The sequence below is a fragment of the Lepidochelys olivacea genome, assembly GCF_965140295.1.
Source record: "Lepidochelys olivacea isolate rLepOli2 genome assembly, chromosome: 20".
Lineage (NCBI taxonomy): Eukaryota > Metazoa > Chordata > Testudines > Cheloniidae > Lepidochelys > Lepidochelys olivacea.
This window is the reverse complement of record NC_140430.1, coordinates 2,166,329-2,188,668: the sequence shown is the minus strand read 5'-3', so window position 1 is coordinate 2,188,668 and position 22,340 is coordinate 2,166,329. Positions and strand designations below refer to the sequence as shown.

The window sequence follows — 22,340 nt, the reverse complement described above, 5'->3', positions numbered from 1 at the left end:
TCGCCCAGGACAGCAACACTTCCCAGGGTTCAGCTGTCCAACACTGAAATGCAGCTGTCCCTGGGGTGGAGCATGGTAGCTACTTACCAGTGCACAGCAACAATGAACAGGGATCAGCTACCCAGGAGGGAATTGCAGCTGTCTCTGGGGTGGAGCACTCCGTCTGTTTAACAGCAGGTAGCAGTGGGATGCACATTATGGTAGAAAGGAAGAAGACTGTATCCAATGGAAACAATAGGAACTGAGGTTGGTTAATTAAGGTCACATGGTGGGAAAGGACCCACTGGCTCCAGGATTCACATCTCTGGAGGGGATTGACCTAGGAGGTACGAGCCAGCCCAAAGCCTCGGTGCCCCTATCCACATCCAATTGTAGGGCTAGTTCCTGGTCCTGTTTACATGGGTGTAAATCCAGATCGGCTCCAATGGAGATACTGTGGATTTACAGTGGGACAGCCGAGGTCAAGATCTGGACTTTATCTTCTCAGGGGCTCGGAAGGAAAGTCCCAAAGGGTTGGAGGAAAGGGGCAGCTGGGAGACTGGAAGGCCCCAGTCTGAACCTGTGTGGGATCATGGGCCAAATTCATACCCAGTGCAACTCAGTTGGCCCCGGTGGAGTTACACCGGGGAGAAGTTTGGCCCCAGCTGTGTGGGGGGCGCATGTGTGGGAATAAGAACCTAAGAACGGCCAGACGGGGTCAGACCAAAGGTCCATCCAGCCCAGTGTCCTGTCTGCCGACAGTGGCCAGTGCCAGGGGCCCCGGAGGGAGTGAACCTCTCTCCTGCCCTCTGTCTCCCCCCTCTGACAAACAGAGGCCAGGGACACCCTTCCTTACCCATCCTGGCTCATAGCCATTAATGGACTTCACCTCCATGAATGTGTCCAGCTCCCTTGTAAACCCTGTTACAGTCCTAGCAGCCTAGACGACTGCTCCTACCCCTCCATCAGGTTGTCTTGCCCGTGATCCAGCTGCGAAGCCTCCGGGACTCTCCCGAGGGCTGTCTCTGCCTCCCTGGGTTACAGGGGCCACCAGCAGTCACTCGGGAGTCGCACTCGGAATCAGGGGGCTGGAATCATTCGTACCGTGGGGGTGCTGAGAACCATTGAACCAAACTGTGAATCCTGCATATGATGGAAACCTCTTCAAACCAGGGGGTGCGGTAGCTCCCCAGCACCCCCAGTTCCAGCGCCTAGTCTTGGAGTGCCGTGCCACCCAGTGCAGATCTGCTTCCCCCTTCCCTGAGCCAACCGAAATAGCCGTGGGTGCTGCCTCCCTGCCAGCAGGCTGGAGTGGGGTTCGAAGGCACACGCCGCTTTCTGCTGGAGAAAGGGCTGATGCTTCTCATCGGGGGCTCTCCAAGCAGAAACACCCATTTCGTGTCATGGGAGCGCCGGTCAGGCACTGGTAGCTCCCTTGTGCCAGGTGGGGCACAGACCTGGAACAAGGAGATCGCCTCTGCCCCACTGAGCTCTGCTGACCAGGGGGTCTCGTGGTGTGTTACAGAGTCATGGTCCCCGTTTTACAGGTGGGGAAACCGAGGCACTGAGCGGGGTCGTGACCTGCGCAGGTCACCCAGCAGGCCGGGGCAGAGCGGGAATAGATCCCAGAAGTCCCGGCTCCGTCTCTCTGGAACCTCTTTCTGCGGAGGGGGCTGGGCAGTGCCCAGGGTGATGGAGCGTTGTGGGGGGCCTGGCTGGCCCGGGGAGGGGCCCGGCTGGCCCCAGGGCAGGGGACTGGCTGGCTCGGGGGGGCGGGGAATGGGGCCCGGGGCCAAGCTGGGGCCCGATTCAAACCCGCTGCCTCTGTCCCAGCCCCAGGCTGAGGCCCGACGCGCTCAGCACAAGGCGCAGAACCGCAGAGGGCTCCTGGGGCGCTGGCCCTTTAAGGGGAAGCCCCGCCCTCTGCCCCGGAAGTGGAAGCTGCCGCGGTCACAGGCGGGCGGAAGGCGGAAGTGGGGAGAGAGGCGGACCCGGGGGGGCAAGAGGAGGAGGACACCCCCCCGGGCACCGGGAGTAGGTGAGTTCCCCTCCCCCCCCCGGTCTGCCCCCAACTCCGCACGGGGGGGAGCCCCTGCCCCTCCCCCCCCGGTCTGCCCCCAACTCCGCACGGGGGGGAGCCCCTCCCCCTCCCCCCCCCCCGGTCTGCCCCCAACTCCGCACGGGGGGGAGCCCCTCCCCCTCCCCCCCCGGTCTGCCCCCAACTCCGCACGGGGGGGAGCCCCTGCCCCTGCCCCTCCCCCCCCCGGTCTGCCCCCAACTCCGCACGGGGGGGAGCCCCTGCCCCTCCCCCCCCGGTCTGCCCCCAACTCCGCACGGGGGGGAGCCCCTGCCCCTCCCCCTCCCCCCCCGGTCTGCCCCCAACTCCGCACGGGGGGGGAGCCCCTGCCCCTGCCCCTCCCCCCCCCGGTCTGCCCCCAACTCCGCACGGGGGGGAGCCCCTGCCCCTCCCCCCCCGGTCTGCCCCCAACTCCGCACGGGGGGGAGCCCCTGCCCCTCCCCCTCCCCCCCCGGTCTGCCCCCAACTCCGCACGGGGGGGGAGCCCCTGCCCCTGCCCCTCCCCCCCCCGGTCTGCCCCCAACTCCGCACGGGGGGGAGCCCCTGCCCCTGCCCCTCCCCCCCCCGGTCTGCCCCCAACTCCGCACGGGGGGGGAGCCCCTGCCCCTGCCCCTCCCCCCCCGGTCTGCCCCCAACTCCGCACGGGGGGGAGCCCCTGCCCCTGCCCCTCCCCCCCCCGGTCTGCCCCCAACTCCGCACGGGGGGGGAGCCCCTGCCTCTCCCCCCCCGGTCTGCCCCCAACTCCGCACGGGGGGGGAGCCCCTGCCTCTCCCCCCCCGGTCTGCCCCCAACTCCGCACGGGGGGGGAGCCCCTGCCCCTCCCCCCCCGGTCTGCCCCCAACTCCGCACGGGGGGGGAGCCCCTGCCCCTCCCCCCCCGGTCTGCCCCCAACTCCGCACGGGGGGGGAGCCCCTGCCCCTCCCCCCCCGGTCTGCCCCCAACTCCGCACGGGGGGGGAGCCCCTGCCCCTCCCCCCCGGTCTGCCCCCCACTCCGCACGGGGGGGGAGCCCCTGCCCCTCCCCCCCGGTCTGCCCCCCACTCCGCACGGGGGGGAGCCCCTCCCCCCCAGGCTGAGCCCCCTTCTCATGGTGCTACCCGTGGAGCGGGGGTCGCTGCCCCCCCGCTGCCCCCTGTGGTGGGGGGCCCAGGCGAGGGGTCTCTCAGCGGGCGCTGACGTGGGGGGAGGGTCCCGGAGGCCTTGTGCCCCCCCATCACTGCGAGTTTGGCAGCTTCCCTTCCCCCCCACCTCAGCCAGCAGCCCGAGGGGTGCGAGTGGGGCTGTCAGACCCCCCCCCCCCCGACTCGCCTGTCTCCTGCCCCTGGCATGTGGGGAGCCTGTCAGAGCTGAGGCCCCGCAGTGGGGGAGAGGACCAAGACCTGGCCGGGTCTGTCTGATCCCCCCGGCCCCCCGCTCTCTGGTGCCTGTGGCCCGGTGCGGTTGGGCAGTGGTGGTATCCTCATTGTACGGGGGGGTCCGAGGCACAGGGAGGCCGAGTGACACCTGCAGTGAATGGGACCAAGTCCGAGGCTCCTGCTCTAACCACTGCTCTGTCCTTCCGCTTCCTAAGCCCAAGGCAAATAAAAAGCTCCCCCCCCCCCCCAAGCTTTTTGTTTGAAATCTCCCGGCTTTGAAGCCAATCTCACCACTTGTTGGGGCCTGACAGTGTGATATCTGAGTGCAGTTGGCAAAACAGGAAACTGACGCAGGATGAATGTGAAGTAGCTAGAGCCCTGATACCCTGGTGAGAGGCCCTCTAGAAATAGGGGTCTGGTACAGAGATGCCACCACCCAATTGGATTAGGTTGGTTTCGCTAGTCAAGGTTTGGGCAAGGATTTCAGGGCCATTGATAGGGTTAAATCCAAGCAAGAGAGCTCAAGCTTGTCCTAATAGTGAGCGTGGGTTCACTGGGACTCTGCCATTTCGTGTGGGTTGTTTGTAATCCAGAGTCAAATGACTGCACTTTACTATCTCTTTTCCTCATAGGCACTTATACGGCTGTGCTTTTGTACTGACCCCTGCTGGGTTGCAGGAACAGCCTCACAGAGGGTCACTTCTGATTCTTGGGGCCAGGGCAGGAAACCTGGTGATTTAAGCACTGGCCAGTGGATTTCTCTCCAAGTGCCGGTGAAAGCTGCATGCAAGGAAGTTCTGTATCGCCACGGCTAGCACGTCGGCTTCCCATGTGGGGCGAGAGGGGAATTCACTGGCACTTGCGGTGGTAGATCTTTGAGATCTGAATACCTGGGATCCGGACTACGACCGTCTGCTGATCTCAGTGGCTCAGCCGCAAGCAGCTATTGGGTGGCTGCTGCTGAGCTACGAATGAGTTGAGGTGGGGGAAGCTCTGTCTCCCCTTCCAGGGGCCCCCAGTCCGCTCTGCTCTCAGTGTGTGTCAGAAGGTAGGTCCAGTCGCATGGACTGTGGATTTGAGAACAAGCCTTGGAGACCACTCTTGATTCACAGCCAGGGCTGCCCTTTGATCCCTCATGCTCTGTGTCTTGGCCTTGAGCCTGGTTTTGATGCCTTTGATTTTATTTTATTTTGTTTAATTTGCAGGACAAAGGCTACAAAATGACAGTTGTAACTTAACCCTTGCTGGTCCAGGACAGCTCTTGGGGCAAGGCAATAGAGAAGCAGATCTCTGGAGGAAGAGGGATGTGTGAAACCAAACTGGATAGTTCCTGCTGCTGGAGTGGCAAGCTCTCCCGGAGCAGGGGTGCACCAGGTGCCAGCCTTTGTGAGCATAACAGATCCTTGTTCTCAAGTTTTGGGGATCTGGGAAGCACTGGGCCTAACGGCTGCCAGTTCTTCCAAGAATGCTGCGGTTCTTAAGGCCCAGAACGTATGTCTCCAAGCCAAAGCTGGCCGAAAGAACTCCACAGAGCCGCCAAAGGCTTGGAACCGATGGAGGCTCGGGGGCCAGCTGCTACTGGGACTCCTAGTGTACGTGAGACATTGCTAGCTGAACTATCAGCCGAGAGGCTAGGGAAGGTGGAGGAGGCCGGCCATTCTCCCCCTCAGGGCTTTCCAGAAGGCGGAGAGCAGAGGACTTCCTGCACTACAGGGGAGGATGTTGGTTGGAATGGAAGCTGTGACCAAGTACCGATGGGGTTGCTGGAAGGGGACAGGTTGTTGCACTTCACTGAGTACAGTGCCTCTGGCTCCTGTCTGTCCAGTTACGAACGTTCCTGTAGTTGTCAGGGGGAGAGTCTGGATCCCTCCAGGACTTACCTGGAGAAGGGGAATTGCTCGTGTAGCTTCACTTGCCAGCGCTGGGCTTCGGAGTCCCTTGCAGCTGAGGATGAAGCCTTTGGTCCTGATTCAGCACCATGGCCGCAGGGCCAGGAGGAAGACGAGGAAGATGACGGAGTGTCCAAGGCCAGTGAGGACCTGTACAGCTCTGGCAGGCTGCTCAGTGGTAGGAAGAATGGGAGACGCCAGAGGCATCGCTCTGGCACGAAGGACAAGGAGGAGGGGAAGGAGAATGCCAAGCGGGAGGGTAGGTCTGTGCCGGCTGGTGGGAAGCACAAGCAGGCCAGGAAGAGGAGCCATGTGGACCGGCGGCGCCACTTAAAAGCTGAGGTCCCCAAGCAGCTGGAAGAGCTGGCCCGGGTCTGCGTCTCCTGTTTCAAGAAGCTCATCAAGCTGGTGCTGGTCATCACCCATGAGTGCGGCGAGTATGTGGAAGCTGGTGGGAGGTTCCTCTACTCGTGCTGTCAGCTCGACGCCTGGGCCCTGGGCTTAGCCCAAGGCAGCACGAGGACGTGGATCCAGCGGGCCAAGAGCAGCTCGGGGAAGGCAGCCCGGTGGCTGGGTTCCTGGGGGAACTGGCTGTGGCGGCTGCTCAGGATGCTGGGTGCCCTGCTCTTCCTGGTGCTCATGCTGCTCCTGGGCAGCCTGCGGCTGTGCTGGCGAGTCTCCAAGTCCCTGCTTCTTGCTGGGGTAGGTAAGCTGGGCAGAACCAGCAGCATGGCCTGGCTCCTCTCGCTCCTGGGCTCGCCCTTCCTCCGCAGAACCTGGGCTCTCTTCAAAGAAACCAGGACTTGCAAGTACGTGTCACACTTGCTGCAAAAGTGGCCAGGGCTGCTTGGGGCAGCCAAAGGGCTAAGGACCGATGAGCTGGGAGCGGCTGCGACTGGCCCGGATCTTAGCGCAGGGGGGCGCTACCAGCCCAGCCAGGAGGTGGCACGGCTGCTGGCCCTGGCCGACGTGCCCGAGGAAGAGCTGAACCCCTTTCAGGTACTGGGGCTGGAGGCGACTGCTTCAGACTCAGAGCTGAAGAAGGCCTATCGTCAGCTGGCTGTGCTGGTGAGTGTACCCTGGCGTGGCGGGGGATGGACATCGCACCCAGCCCCATGGCACCCGAGCACCTAGGGGGACATGAGGCAGGAACTCCATTTGAGCTGCATTGTCCTCGTACGGGGAGAGAGTGAGCCACTCTTCTCTAGCCTCTCCCCACTGAGGCTCAATACGCTTAATCCCCTGCCCCCATGTTACAGATGGGTAAACTGAGACACGCACTGTTAGGGTGACTTGTCCAAAGGCCACGTAACGTGTCTGTTTCAGAGCTGGGCTGAGACCCAGATTCCTTCCTGCGAATTCCTTGCTTTGGCGGGTCCACCGCAAGGCCTCCACCGCAAGGTGGGTCCACTGCTAGGCCAGAGGCATGGGGATCGGTGTTAATAACTGGCAGCAGCTCCCAAGTTAGGCTTGTGCTGAGCCTGGCGTGGGCTGCAGGACTGAGCAGCTGACTGACTCTAGTCCCCGGAGCTGCCTGGTATCTCAGCGGGGGATGCTGGGCTTTTGCTGTCCTTTTATAAAGTGAAACTTCTGCTTGATGTTTTGCCCCATGTTCTTCCTGTTTTCCTGGGTTCCTCTAACAAGCCGTGGTGCAGGGCAGCCTTCGCGTGCTTCCCGGCCCTGATGGCTAGGGGCAGTGGACTGATGCTGCTTTGTCACTTGGAGTCGCCATGTGAGCACCGTGGAGTTGTGGCGTGGGCCGCGCTGGGAGAGCTTGATGGCTTTGAGGCTCCCCTGGGTGCTGGCTGTCCCTTCTGCCCCAGCTCATCAGCTGGGCACCCCCTTTTTTGCCCTGGCCGGGATGGGGAGCCCTCCTGCCTTTGCTGCTCTGCTTGTGGTGCCTGAGAAGGAAGACAGGAAGCGACAGGTGGGGGCCGAGGCTCAGCAGCCTGGCCTTGGCCAGACCAGAGTGGCCCATTTGGCCTTGTCTGAAGACATGTAGCACCCACTCCTTCTTTCTCCCCCTCCCCCGACCCATCTGGCGGTGCTGTCCTGTCCTGTCCCTGGAGGGGGCTCCGTCCCGGCCAGACCCCTCGCACCAGACGAGGTCAGCGCCGAAGGAGCCTCTTGGTGGTCTCAGGTTCCCATGTCTTGCTTTGCAGGTTCATCCCGACAAGAATGAGCATCCGCGGGCGGAGGAAGCCTTCAAGGTGCTGCGAGCTGCCTGGGATATCGTGAGCAACCCGGAGAAGAGGAAAGAGTACGAGATGTGAGTTGGGGGCCCCTTCCCACCCCCTAAGGCAGGACGGGGGCGAGGGATGGAGGGGAGCCTGCAGTTGCTGGTGGCGGATTAGAGAACATGGCCTCCTCCGTCACATCTCTGTGTACCTGAGGGACGGGTGACGGGGAGGAAGGTGGGCTGGGATCTTGGGCTGTGCTGCTCAGCCCCACCGTGACTTGCTGATCTGATCTGCCCACCGAAGTCTGTACTTTGGCTTCAGGCCTGCCCTGGGGCTGTTACTTCCCCTGCTGACTGGGGGAGCAAGGATGGCACCTTTGGACTGGTGTCTTGAGTGGGACCGGTCCTCTTCCGGTACTCGCCACTGCGAGACGTTGCTTTGAGGCCCGAGTGGATGATGCTCCTGTGCTTTGCTGGGAGGACACAGCCAGGAATTTCTGAGTGAGGCACCAAGGGCTTTTGATGAGCCGTGGGTCATGAGAGCAAAGGCAGAGCACGAGGGCTTTAGCCGAGAAACCTCCTGTACTTAAATACCCTTTAGAAGTCGCTGTTAGGGGGCCAGAGTCTCTGTCAGAGAACTGGCAGGTGGGAATTTGAGGTGTCCTATTATAAGTGAAATCCCTCCAGCTGCTCTTCTCTTCTTGCCTGCGATCACCGGTGGCCCAGGTCAGGGTGCGGGCGCTGTTGTGCAAGGAGCTGTACAAATGTGTCCTAGGGAGCTTACTGCCTGGGTTAATGGGGAGCTGCCATAGGTGACAGGAGCGAACGGGGTGCGTGGGTGGGGCTTTGGTGTGGGGTCAGGCCTGGGCCGATGGAATGAAGCTGAGGCTCTCCAGGCCCGGCTGCCCGGTGTGGCAACCTCCCTAGAGCTGTGAGTGCCAATCTTCTGCCGGCTCCTGACGCCGCGTCTCGGCCAGCGATGGCCTGGGGAGGTGGTAGGGTGTGTGCCCCCACGCTGGCTGCAGCAAGAACCTCGTGCAAGCCAGCCCTGCTGCCAACGGGGGCTGAGCCCAGCAGGGAGGGGCGTGGGCTGACTGCTGGGTGCAGAGGCTGTCCTGTGCCGGTTCCTCCTGTGGGCTCCCTGCCTGGGGTGTGACTCACCCCCATGCCGTTGTGATTGCAGCAAGCAGATGGCAGAAAGTGAGCTGACAAAATCCATGAATGAGTTCCTCACCAAGCTGCGGGACGACCTGAAAGAGGCCATGAACACCATGATGTGTAGCAAGTGCCAGGGGAAGCACAAGTAGGTGCTGGCGTTCGGTGACTGCTTTAACCCCCTGCTTGCAGCCCTGGTGCCTTGCCTCCTCCTGGGGCACCAAGCGTTACCCCTCCCTGGGGCCTGGAGCTCAGGAGTGGGTCTGGCCCTGCGTGGCGGCCGGAATGGATCAGCCAGACAGTCCTGCAGCTGGTGGGCTCATGTCCTGGCTTTCCCAGTTAGCTGCGCTTAAGACCATTGTGCTTCTTCCTTAAGCACAAGTGTTCTGTGGTGTGGGTTGTCCTAGAGCATCCTGGGAATTTCGAGTGCTGTGGGAGGGAGGACGCGTCCCTCTGGGACGGGACATGGCAAAGCTGGCCCCACTCTAACAGCGTTTGGCAATCTCCCTGCTGCTCTAGGAGGTTCGAGATGGACCGAGATCCGCTCAGCGCTCGCTACTGCGCGGAGTGCGGCAAGCTGCACCCTGCCAAGGAGGGAGACTTCTGGGCCGAATCAAGCATGCTGGGGCTGAAAATCACCTACTTCGCCCTGATGGATGGGAAAGTCTATGACATCACAGGTACGGGAGGCGTCCGTGGGGCCAGGATGTGCGGCCTGACCAGACCGTGAAACTGACCAGTTGTTTGCCAGCCCCTTGAATTGCAGTTACACCAGGCTGATGAACCAGGTTTAAACAGTCCCCTGCTCCTAATGTTTCAGGGACTAGCAATCCTTCCCCTCAGGATCCCTAGCCCAGCTGGAGAGGAGGATGCCAGCCCTTGGTGGGGTTGCGGCTCTCTCCTCCTTTTCCTGGGTTGTGTCATTGCTCCTGTGCTCCGGAGGCCGGGAGGTGTGATGGCTGCGGTTGCTTCCTCCTGCCGGCTGATGGTGTGTCCTGCCTGTCTGTCTGCAGAGTGGGCTGGCTGTCAGCGGGTTGGAATCTCTCCCGACACCCACCGTGCCCCGTATCACATATCGTTTGGATCAAGGACCTCCGGCTTGGGTGGACGCCAGAGGTTGGTACTGCATGCTGTTCTGGTTTCTTCATGCTCTCGCCTTGGTCTGAGTGGGTGGGGATGGGTCAAATCTCCAATCTTGAGCACTTCTGGGGGAGCTGTGGCCAGCCATAAGTTCCCTCTGGCATTCCACTTCCCCCTATCAAAGGGCCGAAGGGAGCTGAGTTACTCAGTGTTCGCTGGTTTCAGAGTAACAGCCGTGTTAGTCTGTATTCGCAAGAAGAAAAGGAGTACTTGTGGCACCTTAGAGACTAACAATTTATTTGAGCATAAGCTTTCGTGAGCTACAGCTCACTTCATCGGATGCATATGCTCAAATAAATTGGTTAGTCTCTAAGGTGCCACAAGTCCTCCTTTTCTTTCAGTGTTCGCTGGGAGTCTCCTTGTTGGGGTCAGCAAAGCTCCCCCCTTTCCTAATCGTGCTACTGCTGGGCTCTGGAGCACTGCCCCCTTGTGGCAGAGTACTGCACTGCTGCTTTAAACCATGTGGTCTGAGGACAGGTGATTCTGCATAGATAAAAATCCCCCCCCCTTCTGTGGGCTGTTGGAGGAATTCTTCCCCGCCCGTCCCGGGTCCTTGCAGATGCGTTTTAAACCAACGCCGGCCAGCGATCCGTCATCTGTCGCTCTGTCAACCCATCCTGCGTTTCCAGCTGCCTCCCCCATTGGGTGGAAGGGTCACGGGAGCACACTGATCCCAGACACCCCTGCCAAGTGCCATCCAATGCTGCTGAAATTAACAGAGGGCAGGTCACTGAGCCCCTGGCAGGATCTGGCCCCTTAGCCTCACAGCTCCCTTGCTGTGTGGGTGCTTTCCCTGGTGAGGAGACTAGGAGTGGAGTGACTTGAGAGCCCATGACAGTGCTGGGAATAGAACCCAGGAGCCCCTGCAAACCCACTTAGACCCTCACTGCCTCCCTGAGGTGGGGACAGAACCCAGGAGTCCTGAGTACCGACCCCTCTGCTCTAACCCCCTAGCCCATGCAAACCTAGGAGTCCTGACTCCCTGCTGTAACCACTAGAGCCCACTGAACTGCCTCTTGAGACCCAACTACATGTGTAAGTGTCGTGTCTATAAACACTTGTTTTCCCCCAGAACTGCCTCTGAAGGCAGCCCCGCCTCAGCTGCAGACCTGCAGGACTTCTTCAACCGCGTATTTCAGGGGACCCCGGGGCAGATGCCCAACCCCCAGGCAGCAGCTCCTTCTGCTTCAGCCCCGAAGACAGAGAGTGCAGCCCCAAAAGGGGACTCAAAGCAGAAAAGGCGGAAGAAAGTTCGCCGTCCCTTCCAGCGCTGAGGAGCGGCATGGCCAGTGCAGGAGAGTAACCGGGTGGGGGCTGCTTTGCTCTTGGCCCGGCAGGAGGCCACAAGCACTGACAGGAAACGAAGCTCCTGTGTATGTCCCAGCAGGCAGCTGGGCGCGTCCTGGGCTCTAGGTCGGGCACTAAAAGGGCTCTTTACAAGAAGAAGAATCTATTTTTTTCTTTAGATATTTAAAAGCCAACCAGGCGTTTGGGGAATTTCTGGCTGATGCCGTTAACTTCTAGTGTAAAGAACCAGACCCAGTGATACCAAAGAACTCCAGCAGGGGGTGCCCTGCAGGATCCCTGGAGACACCAGCCCAGTGTGTGTGGAAGGAGGGTGTCCCTGCAGTTGGGGGGTGGGGAAGCTGGACAGAGCCATGGAATCTCTTCAGGGTTACTTTAAAAATCAGGGGATGTTTCATTTCCATAAAGGCCACATCTGGGATCCATTGGGAGGCAGCCATGTCCCTTCCCTCCGCTTGCCCCCCATTTCTCATGCGCAGCTCCCCTTCACTCCCCCGCCCATTGATGTCTGCGTCTTGCAGCCCTCCGAGAGCTGCAGGGAGCCGTAATGGGTCACACACAGCACTGAGCAGGATCCCTTAGAACTGAATCGCAATTTGGCCTCTAAAGCTTCTGCAGCAGATGGTATTCTTGACCCCTCCCATCTGCACAGCTCATCACCCCAGAAGAACCACGCCAAGCGTTGAACCCCGGTGCTGGAGGGCGGCTTGCTCAGCTGACTGGAGAATGCTCCTAGAGAGCAGCCCAGCCTTGGCCCCGGCAGACAAGACTGAGCCCTTTGTCTAACTCTTGCAGGGTCTTATCCATGCCTACTCCTGGAGCCAGGGCATCTGTCTGTGCTCTCTGCCGAGCCCTGCTGCCCCAGAGGTGAAATGAGGCGTGGGTGGGTGCTCCCTGTGCTGTGCCTGGCTCCGTTCCCACTGTGCTGGTAGCACATGCTGGCCCCTAGCTTCATGCTGACCCCCCCGTCGGATTTTTGTTGCTGATTCCCCCTCAGCCCTGCTTCCCGGCCATGGACACCTTTTCTGCCAGCTGGGCTCAGCCATAGTCCTGAGACTTGGGAGAGCGGTTCCCCAGCGGGTTGCTCTGGGAGCTCAGTTGTGAGATGCTGTCTGCACAAGTCTTCTGATCTGTGCAGCCAGTATTGACTTTACTGTTCACAGGGATGCTGGCTGGGGCCAGCCGCTCACATACGGGGACTAGGCTTTCCAAAGAAGCTAGGTCAAGTTTGTAAGCCCAGCCCCAACCCATCAAAACCCTGGTCTGCTTCTGCTGGGCAAGCTCCTGGCAGTCAGTCAGACGGGTCTGTAACTGTCCAGCCTCTTACTGAAGGGTTGGTCTTGGGTTCTAACAGCCGGTTCCTATTTGTCTGTACATATCTCTGTTTAATCCCCTGTGCAAACCCCTTGTGATAAATCTAGCTCAATCCCTGAGAGCAGCTGGGGGAGTGCTTCCCCCGCTTCCCTGGGCAGCGCCAGTCCGTTCCATGTATTACACCTCGGCTTTCTGTAGGCACTTTCTGTAACCTCCTTAGGTTTGCTCTTCCGGTCGCTAACATACACCCAGCTCACAGAGCTGATGCGGAATTACTCTAACCCCAGTTGGAGTAAAGCTGATTTTTAAGTTGTTCCAGGAAGTAAGACTCGTTTTCCTTGTCAGGGTGTTTATGGCATTTCACTGCTGAATTTCCAAAATGAATTGGATTTAGGGTAGGGCCTACACAAACAATTGTGTGGGTGTGAGCAGAAAGCTCTGCTTTAGGATTAAACTGGTGAGTGTATATTCTACAATTACCCATCCCCTGCAAACTAAACCCCCATAGGATTACATAAGAGTATTCTCTACACACCCAACTTGTGTATAGACACCACTGTGCAGCTGTGAAAAAGGGGGACATAACAAGCAGGAGGCCTGGCCCCTGCTAAAGCTGGATTTCGGGCTAGTGGAAGAAAACTAGGACAGTAACTCAGGCACTCGTCCTTATTTATCAAAACTGTCTCAAAGTGACATGAGCCAGCAGGCGCCAAGCTGGGGTCGGACACACTAAACTGTAGTTTGTGGTGCCTGTCGGTTAACTAACGCCTGAGCAGGCCGCACTGAACAGAGGGTGAGGGCAGGTATTTCCTCATCACCGTCCTTAGAATGACAAGACTAAGCTCTTAAAACAAGCCCTCCCAGCTCAGCCTTCCTCTAGGAGCTTTGTTATTTGAGCCCCTTTTCATTATTTGAAGGGTGTGATGGGAACCACCTGGCTGGCTTCTCTGTCAACTGTTTCTCCCCCCAGGTGTCACTCACCTGCAAACCCTGATTCCTCTTCCCAGGGTGAACTCTGGGCAGCAGGACTGAACGACGCGGGGACCAGGGCTGCAGAGCTCTTTCCGTCTGGTGAACTGGTTCTAAGGGCCACTGAGCTGGGAGCGAGTCTCAGCATCACATGGCTATTTGGGGGGTGTTACGTGAAGTGAATCAAGGGTCTTTAGCTGGTTCCTTGCAGACGTGCATCCATGTCCCTAAAAATCCCAGCTATGGGGGGTGCAAATGTGGTGTCCTCAGAGAGGGCAGCATGATTGTATGCAGGACCGCAGGGCCTGACCAGACCCCTGAGGAGGTGCAAGCTGTGCTCCCTCTGAGGTGGGGGGGCAGCTTGGACTGTTTCTACCAGGGCTGTACCTGGGCTGTGGAGAGGTGGCCATCCCCTCTCCTGGGCGCCCCATCCCCTCTCCTGGGCTCGGTTACCTTGAGCTGAGCAGGCAGACGTTAGCTCTAGGTTTGGAGGTGGTGGGAGGAGGAAGCTGTATTTAACACAGGGCCAATCACGGTCACTGGTGCACAAGGGATGAATGGACAATGTAAAGCCGTGTAGTCCTGCTGCGCATACAACTGATCATTTGGAAGGGCCAGGAAGGGAGCTAATCATAAGAACGGCCAGACTGGGTCAGATCAATGGTCCCGCTAGCTCAGTGTCCTGCCTTCAGATAGGGGCAGGTGTCAAGTGCTTCCGAGAGAGTGAACAGAACAGGGCAAACATTGAGAGATCCAGCCTGTCTTCCAGGTCCAGCATCTGGCTGTCAGAGGTTTAAGGTCACTGAGCACGTGGGGCTGTGTCTCTGCCCATCTTGGCTAACAGCCATTGTTGGACCTCTTCCCCATGAACGTAACTCATTTTTTTTTGAACCCAGTTAGGTTTGGCCTTCACCACATCCCCTGGCAAGGAGTTCCACAAGTTGACTGTGTTGTGGGATCCATGGTTGGTTTTAAACCTGCTGCCTGTTAATGGCATTGGGTGATGCCTGGTTGGTTTGTTATGGGAAGGGGTAAATAGCACATCCCTAGTCGCTTGCTTCCCGGCAGTCATGACTATACAGACCTCTGTCACCCCCCATCTCTTTTCCAAGCTGAGCCATCCCGTTTTTAATCTCCTGACCTGGAAGCTCTCCCCAAGGGAGACCCACCCTGGCTCACACTCATGGAGAACCGGGCTGCTGGGGATTTGCTCTCTCTAGTTCTCAGCTGCAACGGACACCTTGGCTGGTAGTGCCTTGGTGACCCCAAAATGTACATTAAGGGGCCTTGGAAATATACCCCTCCTCCAGTCATGTTCTAGCTGCGATCACATGGGGCAGGAAATGAAGCAACTCCAGCATTGTAATGTCCCTTGGTCTGTATGCTCGGGGCTTCTTGTTGGCTCCTCTCGGGCAGCTGCCTCAGCCACCTTGCTGCTCCTTACCCCTTCACGTTTACGGGGGAGTCTGTCTACTGCTGGGCTGTCAGCCTCCTTCGCTTGTCTCTTCATCATGAGCGAGTAGAGTAAAGCTTGCCGGTGGCAGACACCAGAGCCTCTCCTTCGCTGGGGACTCCCTCCCTGTACACAAAGCCACAGGCTCACCGCTGCTGCTTTGAGCTGAGCAGCCACGCCCTAGGACACTTACCTGGTCTCACCTGCCAGCTTGCTCTGTTCTTTGCTCCCTGAGCTTGCGTGGCTTCTGCGGCTCTGCTGCCAGGGCTGCCTAACTCAGTTCACGCCGGGGGAGCCAGAAACCGAGTTGTAGGCACGTTCCCTCTCCCCCCTGCCTCCGAGCAACTGAGCTCCTGTCGATGTAGCTCTGCAGCCTCTCGGTGCTAGTGGAGGTTTGGGGAAGCGGACTGGCTGGAAGCGCATCTGCTTGGGCTGCTGCGGGGCAGAGCTGCCTTAAGACGCTTAAATACGTTTTGCAAAAAAATAAGTCTTGGACAATCAATCACTCTTCCTGACCTGTATTGCCATGCGAGTGTTTGATGTCGGGTGTATTCACTGTTCACCTCCTTTGTCCTGAGGGCTGAGCACGGAGGTTTTTAAGATGATTGTGTATCTCTTTCTTATCACTTTTGTTAAATTAAAATACGATTTGAAGAAGCCTGTCTCCTCTGGGAGGTGGGGAAGGAACAAGCAGGGGATTGTGGGATCCACTCCACATCCTCTCCCACCAGTGAATATCTTCTGTTCTTTACTGTCACCCCTGACTGATTCCCCTAAGCCTAGGGCCCTCTTGCAAGAACACCACTGTTGTCTGTCAAACGTCTTTATTACAGTAGAAGTTAATAAAACACAAGGATGGGGAGGATGCACAAACTGGCTATTTTCCCCCCTGCTGGGCAGCAGTTCTCCTCTCTTGCAGTTACATGAGCAGCTGACAGGGTAGCTCATGAGACACTAAGACCCCCTCCCTCCTCAGTTGCCTCTCTCTCTCCACCCAAACAAAAGATAAAGCCCAAATACCGATGATTACTAGGGAGAGTAACTTAATCCCTGCAAGGGGCTCAAGCAATGGCTGGTCCCTCGCTTGCGCCGCCGCCCTAGTTCACAGTCAGGACAGCACCTTCACGCTGGGCTCATTACTTCTTTGCCAGAGCAGGAGCCTGTTGGGATGGACTCTCTCTTCCCTCGCAGCTGGCTTGGCAGCGCTGGGCTCGCTGAGTCTTAGTATTTGTTGATGCCAAAGACGCGCACGCCATGGAACTGAGGCAGCTTGGGGAGGAGGACGCTGAGGAGGGACGTTGTGTTGATTATAAAATGTGCAGGGTCGTATTTGGTATAAAAGCTGGTGAGGAGGTAACTGGAAGAGAGACAAAGGCAGGGTTAGTTCTGTGGCCATCCAGCCCCCAGCTGGGGTGAGGGCACATGAAAGCTATTTCTGAGGCTTGACTGACAGCAGAAGCGGTGATGCAAACTTCCCAGCCAACGCACCTCACGCCTGATGCAGAACCATTTCCCCAGCACGGGCAGAGTTCAGTCACCAAAGCCCATGCTGCCCTTGGTGCCTCTGTGCTGCCAGCCATGGGGCCAGCTGCTAGCAGTCAGGGTACTCAGTGCACAAGCCTTCAAGGACTAGCCTGATGCCCACTGGTTCATTTCAGGCCCGAGAGCTTGTGCCCTCCAGTGCAGTAGGCAGAGGGCAGTCACCTAGCTAAGGCATGCAGGGCTCTGGCCAGTTCCATTGAAAAGCAACGTACTCTATAGCCGCGGTGGCTTTCCCTGCGTACGGGAAGCCCAGCATAGGCTAGTCTCTCAGTATGGCTTCACGCAGACTACAGCAATCCCATCTTCTCCCTGAGCCATTCACGCCTGCCCCCCTACAGCTGGAGCCTTACACAGTGTGCTTCTGGTCTCCGTGGGCTACGCAGGGGTATCGAGAGGAAGGGAACTGCAGTGAGCCCCACTGAATGCCTGGGAGCTGCAGCTCTGGGCAGGTTTGGAGCACTCCTACCATAGGCCTCCTCCAGAGCAAGCAGGTCCTGGCAGGTCAACAGCTGACCTGCTGCAGCAGGAATGGACACTCACAGAACTACTGGCGAGATGCTGAGGAACTTGCGGGAGGAGGTGCACTGCGTCCCATAGTCTATCTGTTCCCAGTGCGTGAGCAGGCGATCCTTGCCCTGGTCTGGCGTCTCAAACGGGGTTCCTTTCACAGTGTGAAGAAACCAGTACATAACCTGCAATTTCCATGGTGAGAAGGGAGGATGTAAGGAGAGGGCCTCGGTCCTTTTACTGTTGTATCATCAACACAAGAGGGGGGCAGGGATTGGAGAGGAAACAAAGCTAGAGGGCCGCTGAGCTGTGGAACTCATTGTTACAGGAGGCCAGAGTCAAACACCACGTCTGGTTTTAGAAAAGGGCTGGCTGGGCAGGTAAGTTCTCCCTAGGTAAAGTGACTTGCCTAAGAGAGTGGCAGCTGGAACCAGAACTCAGGAGTTCTTGCTCCTAAAATAGGAAAAGGATAACGAAATGTCGTGCACCAGGCCATAGCTGATCATCAGTGGGAGTCAGGAAAGTACTTCCTATATCACCTTAAGTTTTCCCAAATACAGCACCCTCTAGCTACATCTCTCTGAGTGCTGACCCAGCAGGGAGGGACTGGGCCTCATCCCAGCTCCTCCAGGCCCAGTGGGCAAGGGCCCAAAGAGCCGAGTCTAACGCTGCTTTTTCTAGCAGGGCAGGAAAATGAGTCGGGAGGCTGAGATTTGACTCACCAGGTTGTGTATAACATTAGTGAGGGTCCAGACCACTGGAATGCTGAAGAACGGGATGCTGAGGAGAATGATATGGAGAACTCCCACCGAGATCACGTAGGCCAGCCAGATGCCACGGCTGTTCATCACTCGGGTGTTGGGATTTACCTCACTGTGGGCCACCCCAACATTCATCCTGAAAGAGAGATGGGTGTAGGAGAAGAGTCAAACATTACTCATCTGAGAGGACAAGGTTTTCTGATTCCGCCATGCGCAGATGCTTTAAAAACATTAATGCATGAATCATCACAGCCCCTGGACTGGTTGGTAAGTCTCTGTATCCCCATCTTATGGGCAGAACATCAAGTCACATTGAGGGGAAATGACCGGCCCACGGCCACAAACTGAGGTAGCGGCAACGAGAAGTGGGACCCAGGCATAGCTGCCTCCTTTAGCCACTAGACCCCACTCCCTGCCCAGGGCTGGGGAATAGAACCCAGGCATCCTGACTCCCAGCCTCCTCCCCTCCCCTCCCCTCCCCTCCATTTACCCCCCCACTCTCATCCACTGTACGGTACTTGTTAGTGACTCTGGAAACCCCACAAGCAAAGCTGAAAGTGCAGGGACCCTATGAGTTGTTTTTGCTCTGTAATTCAGATCTTAGTTTCTCCCCATCTTTATGGCCATACTGCCCTGCCCCCGCAGTACCTACTGCTCATCCTGCATCCCATATGTCTTCCTCCCCCTGTTCCTCCTTTCAGCCCTTATATGGCCCCGTCACCCCTTCCAGTAGAATAATGCCACCACCTTGCTCCTTAAATCGCACTTTTCATCAGTGGATCTCAAAGCTCTTTACAAAGGAGGGCAGTATCATGCTCCCCATTCTACTGATGGGGAAACTGAGGCACGGAGCGAGGAAATGACTCGCTCAAGGTCACCGAGCAGGCCAATGGCAGAGCTGGGAACAGAACCCAGGTCTCCTGAGCAGAGCTCTAGCCACTAGTACCTCTATAGGGGTTTGAGCACTGCCTCCCTGTCAGAAATGGGGCTCAGGACTGGCTTCTTGCAGGAACCACTAGACCCTGCTCTCACCCTTGCTGCCCCCTACAGGCGCCCCTGCCCCCTACCATTGCCAACCCCCCCCATCAGTGCCCCCCACCGTCCGCCCCTACCATTGCCCCGCCCCCATCAGTGCCCCCCACCGTCCGCCTACCATTGCCCCGCCCCCATCAGTGCCCCCCACCGTCCGCCCCTACCATTGCCCCGCCCCCATCAGTGTCCCCCACCGTCCGCCCCTACCATTGCCCCGCCCCCATCAGTGTCCCCCACTGTCCGCCCTTACCATTGCCCCGCCCCCATCAGTGTCCCCCACCGTCCGCCTACCATTGCCCCGCCCCCATCAGTGTCCCCCACCGTCCGCCCCTACCATTGCCCCGCCCCCATCAGTGCCCCCCACTGTCCGCCCCGCCCCCACAGATCGCCCCGCCCCATCAGTGCCCCCCCACCGTCCGCCCCGCCCCCACAGATCGCCCCGCCCCCATCAGTGCCCCCCCACTGTCCGCCCCGCCCCCACAGATCGCCCCGCCCCCATCAGTGCCCCCCACTGTCCGCCCCGCCCCCACAGATCGCCCCGCCCCCATCAGTGCCCCCACCGTCCGCCCCGCCCCTTACCATTGCCACGCTCCCCACCAGTGCCCCCGCCCCCCACCATCCGCCCCTACCATTGCCCCGCCCCCGTGAGTGCCCCCCGGCCGCCCCGCCCCGCCCCCATCAGTGCCCCCGCCCCCCACCATTGCCCCACCCCCCCACCATCCGCCCCTACCATTGCCCCGGCCGCCCCGCCCCCATCAGTGCCCCCGCCCCCTACCTAGCTTCCTGCCGCCCACCCCCAGGTGCCCCGCCCCCTACAGGCAGGCGCTGAGCGCCGCTCTCCCCCTTCAGAGCCCTCGGGCCCCGCTAACGGCCCCCCGGCGCTCACCCACCCGGCGGCTGCCGCCGAACCTCCACACAGCTCCCCCGGCTCGTCTCCAGGAAGTGCCGCTGCCTGCGCCCCTCCCCCGTTGCCGCCCGCTATTGGCTGCCCGCCTCCGACGTCTGCGCACCTATTGGTCACCGTCGTCGTCGCTGACCTCTGTCCCCGCCCTTCCCTCCGTGGCTACCAATAGGAAGCGGCGGGGCCGGGTGCCGCTGGGCCAGTAGGAAGGCGCGATATTGAGGGGCGGGTTGGGCGCCCGCTCAGGAAGAGCGCGGGTCATTGGCGGGGCGGGCGGGGCCCGGCGGGAGCGACCTGAGGAGGCGACAAGATGGCGGCCGAGACCGTGGAGCTCCACAAGCTGAAGGTAACGGAGGGGGGCGCGGCGAGGGGCCCGGTCTCCCTCACCGCAGGGCAGCCTGACCCCCCCCCCGCCTGCGGGATAGGCCGGGCGCCCCCGCCGGCAGCACGTGCGCGTCCCTTCCCTGGGGGCTGAGCCTCCCCGCGCTCCTGGGCGGGCTCCCGTCCTCGTGGCGCCTCCCAGCGGCCCCGAGTGGGGGCACCCCAGGGGGCTGCGGCCCCTCCCCCCGGGCTGCTTCTGGGGGCTTCGCTGCCCCCCCCACAGCGGGTGCCCCAGCCCGGGGTCATTCCTCCGTTCCCTGCGCCGCTCGGGGCCCCGCCGGAGCCGTGGGGAGAGCGGGCGAGGCCTGGGGTTGCAGCCATGGACTGGGCCTGCCCCCCAGTGCGTGCGAACTGCGGGCTTCGGCTGGGTGTCCCGTGGGAGGAAAATCGGGGGCCGCTCCCACAACCCGGGGCCGGAGGCCGCCTTCCAACCCCGGGGGCAGGGCGCCCACCTCAAATGCTACCGCGGCCGAGAAACCCCGCCCGCCGGGGCCCGGGGGAAGATGCGGTCGCTGGCACGGGACTTCCACAAGGCGGTGTGGGCTTCGGAAGTGGAGCCTCTTTCAGCTCGTGGTGGTGAGCTCCCCCACCTGTTCGCCTGTGCTCGCTCTGGCTTTCACGCCCTAGCGCGGGCACTGCTCGAAGAACGCCTAACTGAGGCTACTTTCGCCGCAGCAAAAGAATGAGGATTGCAGGGTAGCTAAACGTCAATCATTGCACACCAGGTACCTATATTCGCCTACCCAGAATAATCAACGTTCTGGATCTTCTCGTCTTTGTCTTAGTAAGACATATCACCAGACCTGTGTGATGCTAATAAACAGGCAATGTCAAATTTCTGCAGGGGAAGAAACTTGGCCAGCAAGATGTTTGACTGTAATATAATCTTGCGAGGATTGCGATTGAAGCCTGTATTTAGGACTCTTAAAATTAGCCTGCACAGAACACTACAAAGAACTCATTAGGGGATAATCTTGCATTGGGCCCAGGCAGATGGACTGGATAATCTAACGGCTCTTTTGTTTCTGACTTCTGTGGTTTCAGTAACATGACTATGGTGTCATACAGAAGGGCCTTTCATCTTAATGTCTCTGAAACAGTTAAACAGAGAGGCAAATATTTTTATTTCTTAGATTTGGGGGGAAACTGATCAGAGGGAGATGAATGGACTTGTCCAAGGCATCAATAAATCACTGGCACAGTTGAGGGTAGATTCAAGGACTCCAGACTCCCAGTTTCCTGCTCTAACCACTAGAACACACTCCTCTCAAAACCCAGCAGTTGTGACTCCCAGTCCCTGGGCACTAGGCATCATCTCCTCTATGCTCTTATCTTCAGAATTTTCAGTTGACTATTACGATAACACTAATGGTAGCAAGTAATGATTTGAAGTTCTTCATATCTTGGGTATTTTGGGGTGAGTGTAGGAAGGTTTATACTTAAGGAGTATGGCTAGAGAGATGTAATTTTTCTGCTGCTTTTGTTCAATGTGGAGTGTAATGTCTGCAGCTGTTTCTGTTCCAGTCCCCAGAGGAACTCAGAATCTGCAGGATGTAAAGCAGTTCTCAGGGGGAGCATAGCACAGATTCAGATCCTCATAATAATGATGTCTTTCTCAAGCTTTTTTTGTCCAAGTATTGTGAAGTGCCTGTCTACAAATGGGAGAAATGGAGGCACAGAGAGAATTACAGAAATTGTGATGAAGACATTCCAGTAGATTATCCGACTCCCTTCTAGTGCAGCACTGTTCCCTTCTAGTACATTTTTCTGTGGAATCCTAGATGTCAGTGGTAAAGTAAATGTCAAGGCTACACAAAGGGAACCAATGAAAAAGCTGGAAAGAACCCAGTCATTGACTCCTTGTTCCCCCCCCCAACTCTAACCACTAGTCTTAATGTCTTTTTTTTGTCAGTGCCAATGCCCATGGTTTATCTGGTCTGCTTATTGTTTGCTTGTTTTGATCCTTTTGCTTTGGTGGTGTTCCTCCTGTTCTTTGCAAACTTGAATGAATTAAGTATGCTAATGGGAAGTCTCTTCTGGTACGCAGCTTGCTGAACTGAAACAAGAATGTCTCGCCCGTGGCCTGGAGGTGAAAGGAAACAAACAGGATCTCATAAACAGACTCCAGGCCTACCTTGATGAACACGGTGGGTAACGTGCTGGGCTGGAGCAAGCGTTGCAGATCGAGGGTCCCTCTAGCAAGGTCGACTCAAGGCCCAGCTGTGGCCTCTTTGTTTTTACAGGAATTTTGAACTCTCCCTAATTGGTTCCTTTTTATAGGATTCTAGCTGTTGTGAACGGTCCCCATTACATGGGCTTGCTGTGATATTCTTTCAATAAGAGCTGTCCTGTGGCTGTAGCCTCTGAGAATCTCCCTAATGAGACAGTCCTCAGAATTTTCT

At 58.5% G+C, this 22,340-nt stretch overlaps 3 protein-coding genes across 6 annotated transcripts in view; 2 read left to right on the top strand and 1 right to left on the bottom strand.

The window, feature by feature from the left end:
• Nucleotides 1–1,859: 1,859 nt before the first annotated feature.
• Nucleotides 1,860–15,471, top strand: DNAJC14 (DnaJ heat shock protein family (Hsp40) member C14). Of its 2 annotated transcripts, XM_084610578.1 has the most exons (8): nt 1,874–2,017; nt 4,043–4,458; nt 4,616–6,367; nt 7,462–7,568; nt 8,662–8,781; nt 9,153–9,313; nt 9,647–9,749; nt 10,846–15,471. In XM_084610578.1, exons 3-8 carry the CDS (start codon nt 4,904–4,906, stop codon nt 11,045–11,047), a joined length of 2,157 nt encoding a protein of 718 aa, XP_084466704.1. In that variant the 5' UTR covers nt 1,874–2,017; nt 4,043–4,458; nt 4,616–4,903; the 3' UTR covers nt 11,048–15,471. The 2 variants fall into 2 exon arrangements, with proteins under 2 accessions (XP_084466703.1, XP_084466704.1); XM_084610577.1 differs by lacking the exon at nt 4,043–4,458 and having other exon boundaries at nt 1,860–2,017.
• Nucleotides 15,472–15,621: 150 nt separating this feature from the next.
• On the bottom strand, nt 15,622–19,801 carry ORMDL2 (ORMDL sphingolipid biosynthesis regulator 2). 2 transcript variants are annotated; one of them, XM_084610614.1, is made up of 4 exons: nt 19,667–19,801; nt 17,586–17,760; nt 16,897–17,048; nt 15,622–16,171 (listed from the first exon to the last, which is right to left on the bottom strand). In XM_084610614.1, exons 2-4 carry the CDS (start codon nt 17,757–17,759, stop codon nt 16,036–16,038), a joined length of 462 nt encoding a protein of 153 aa, XP_084466740.1. In that variant the 5' UTR covers nt 17,760; nt 19,667–19,801; the 3' UTR covers nt 15,622–16,035. The 2 variants fall into 2 exon arrangements, with proteins under 2 accessions (XP_084466740.1, XP_084466739.1); XM_084610613.1 differs by lacking the exon at nt 19,667–19,801 and adding an exon at nt 19,547–19,617.
• The window catches only part of SARNP (SAP domain containing ribonucleoprotein), a 50,213-nt gene continuing 47,640 nt past the window's right edge, over nt 19,768–22,340 (top strand). For both annotated transcript variants that reach the window (XM_084610612.1, XM_084610611.1), the window contains exons 1-2: nt 19,768–19,903; nt 21,986–22,085. In XM_084610612.1, coding sequence (XP_084466738.1) covers nt 19,868–19,903; nt 21,986–22,085 — 136 coding nt within the window. In that variant the 5' untranslated portion in view covers nt 19,768–19,867. The remainder of the gene's footprint in view (nt 19,904–21,985; nt 22,086–22,340) is intronic.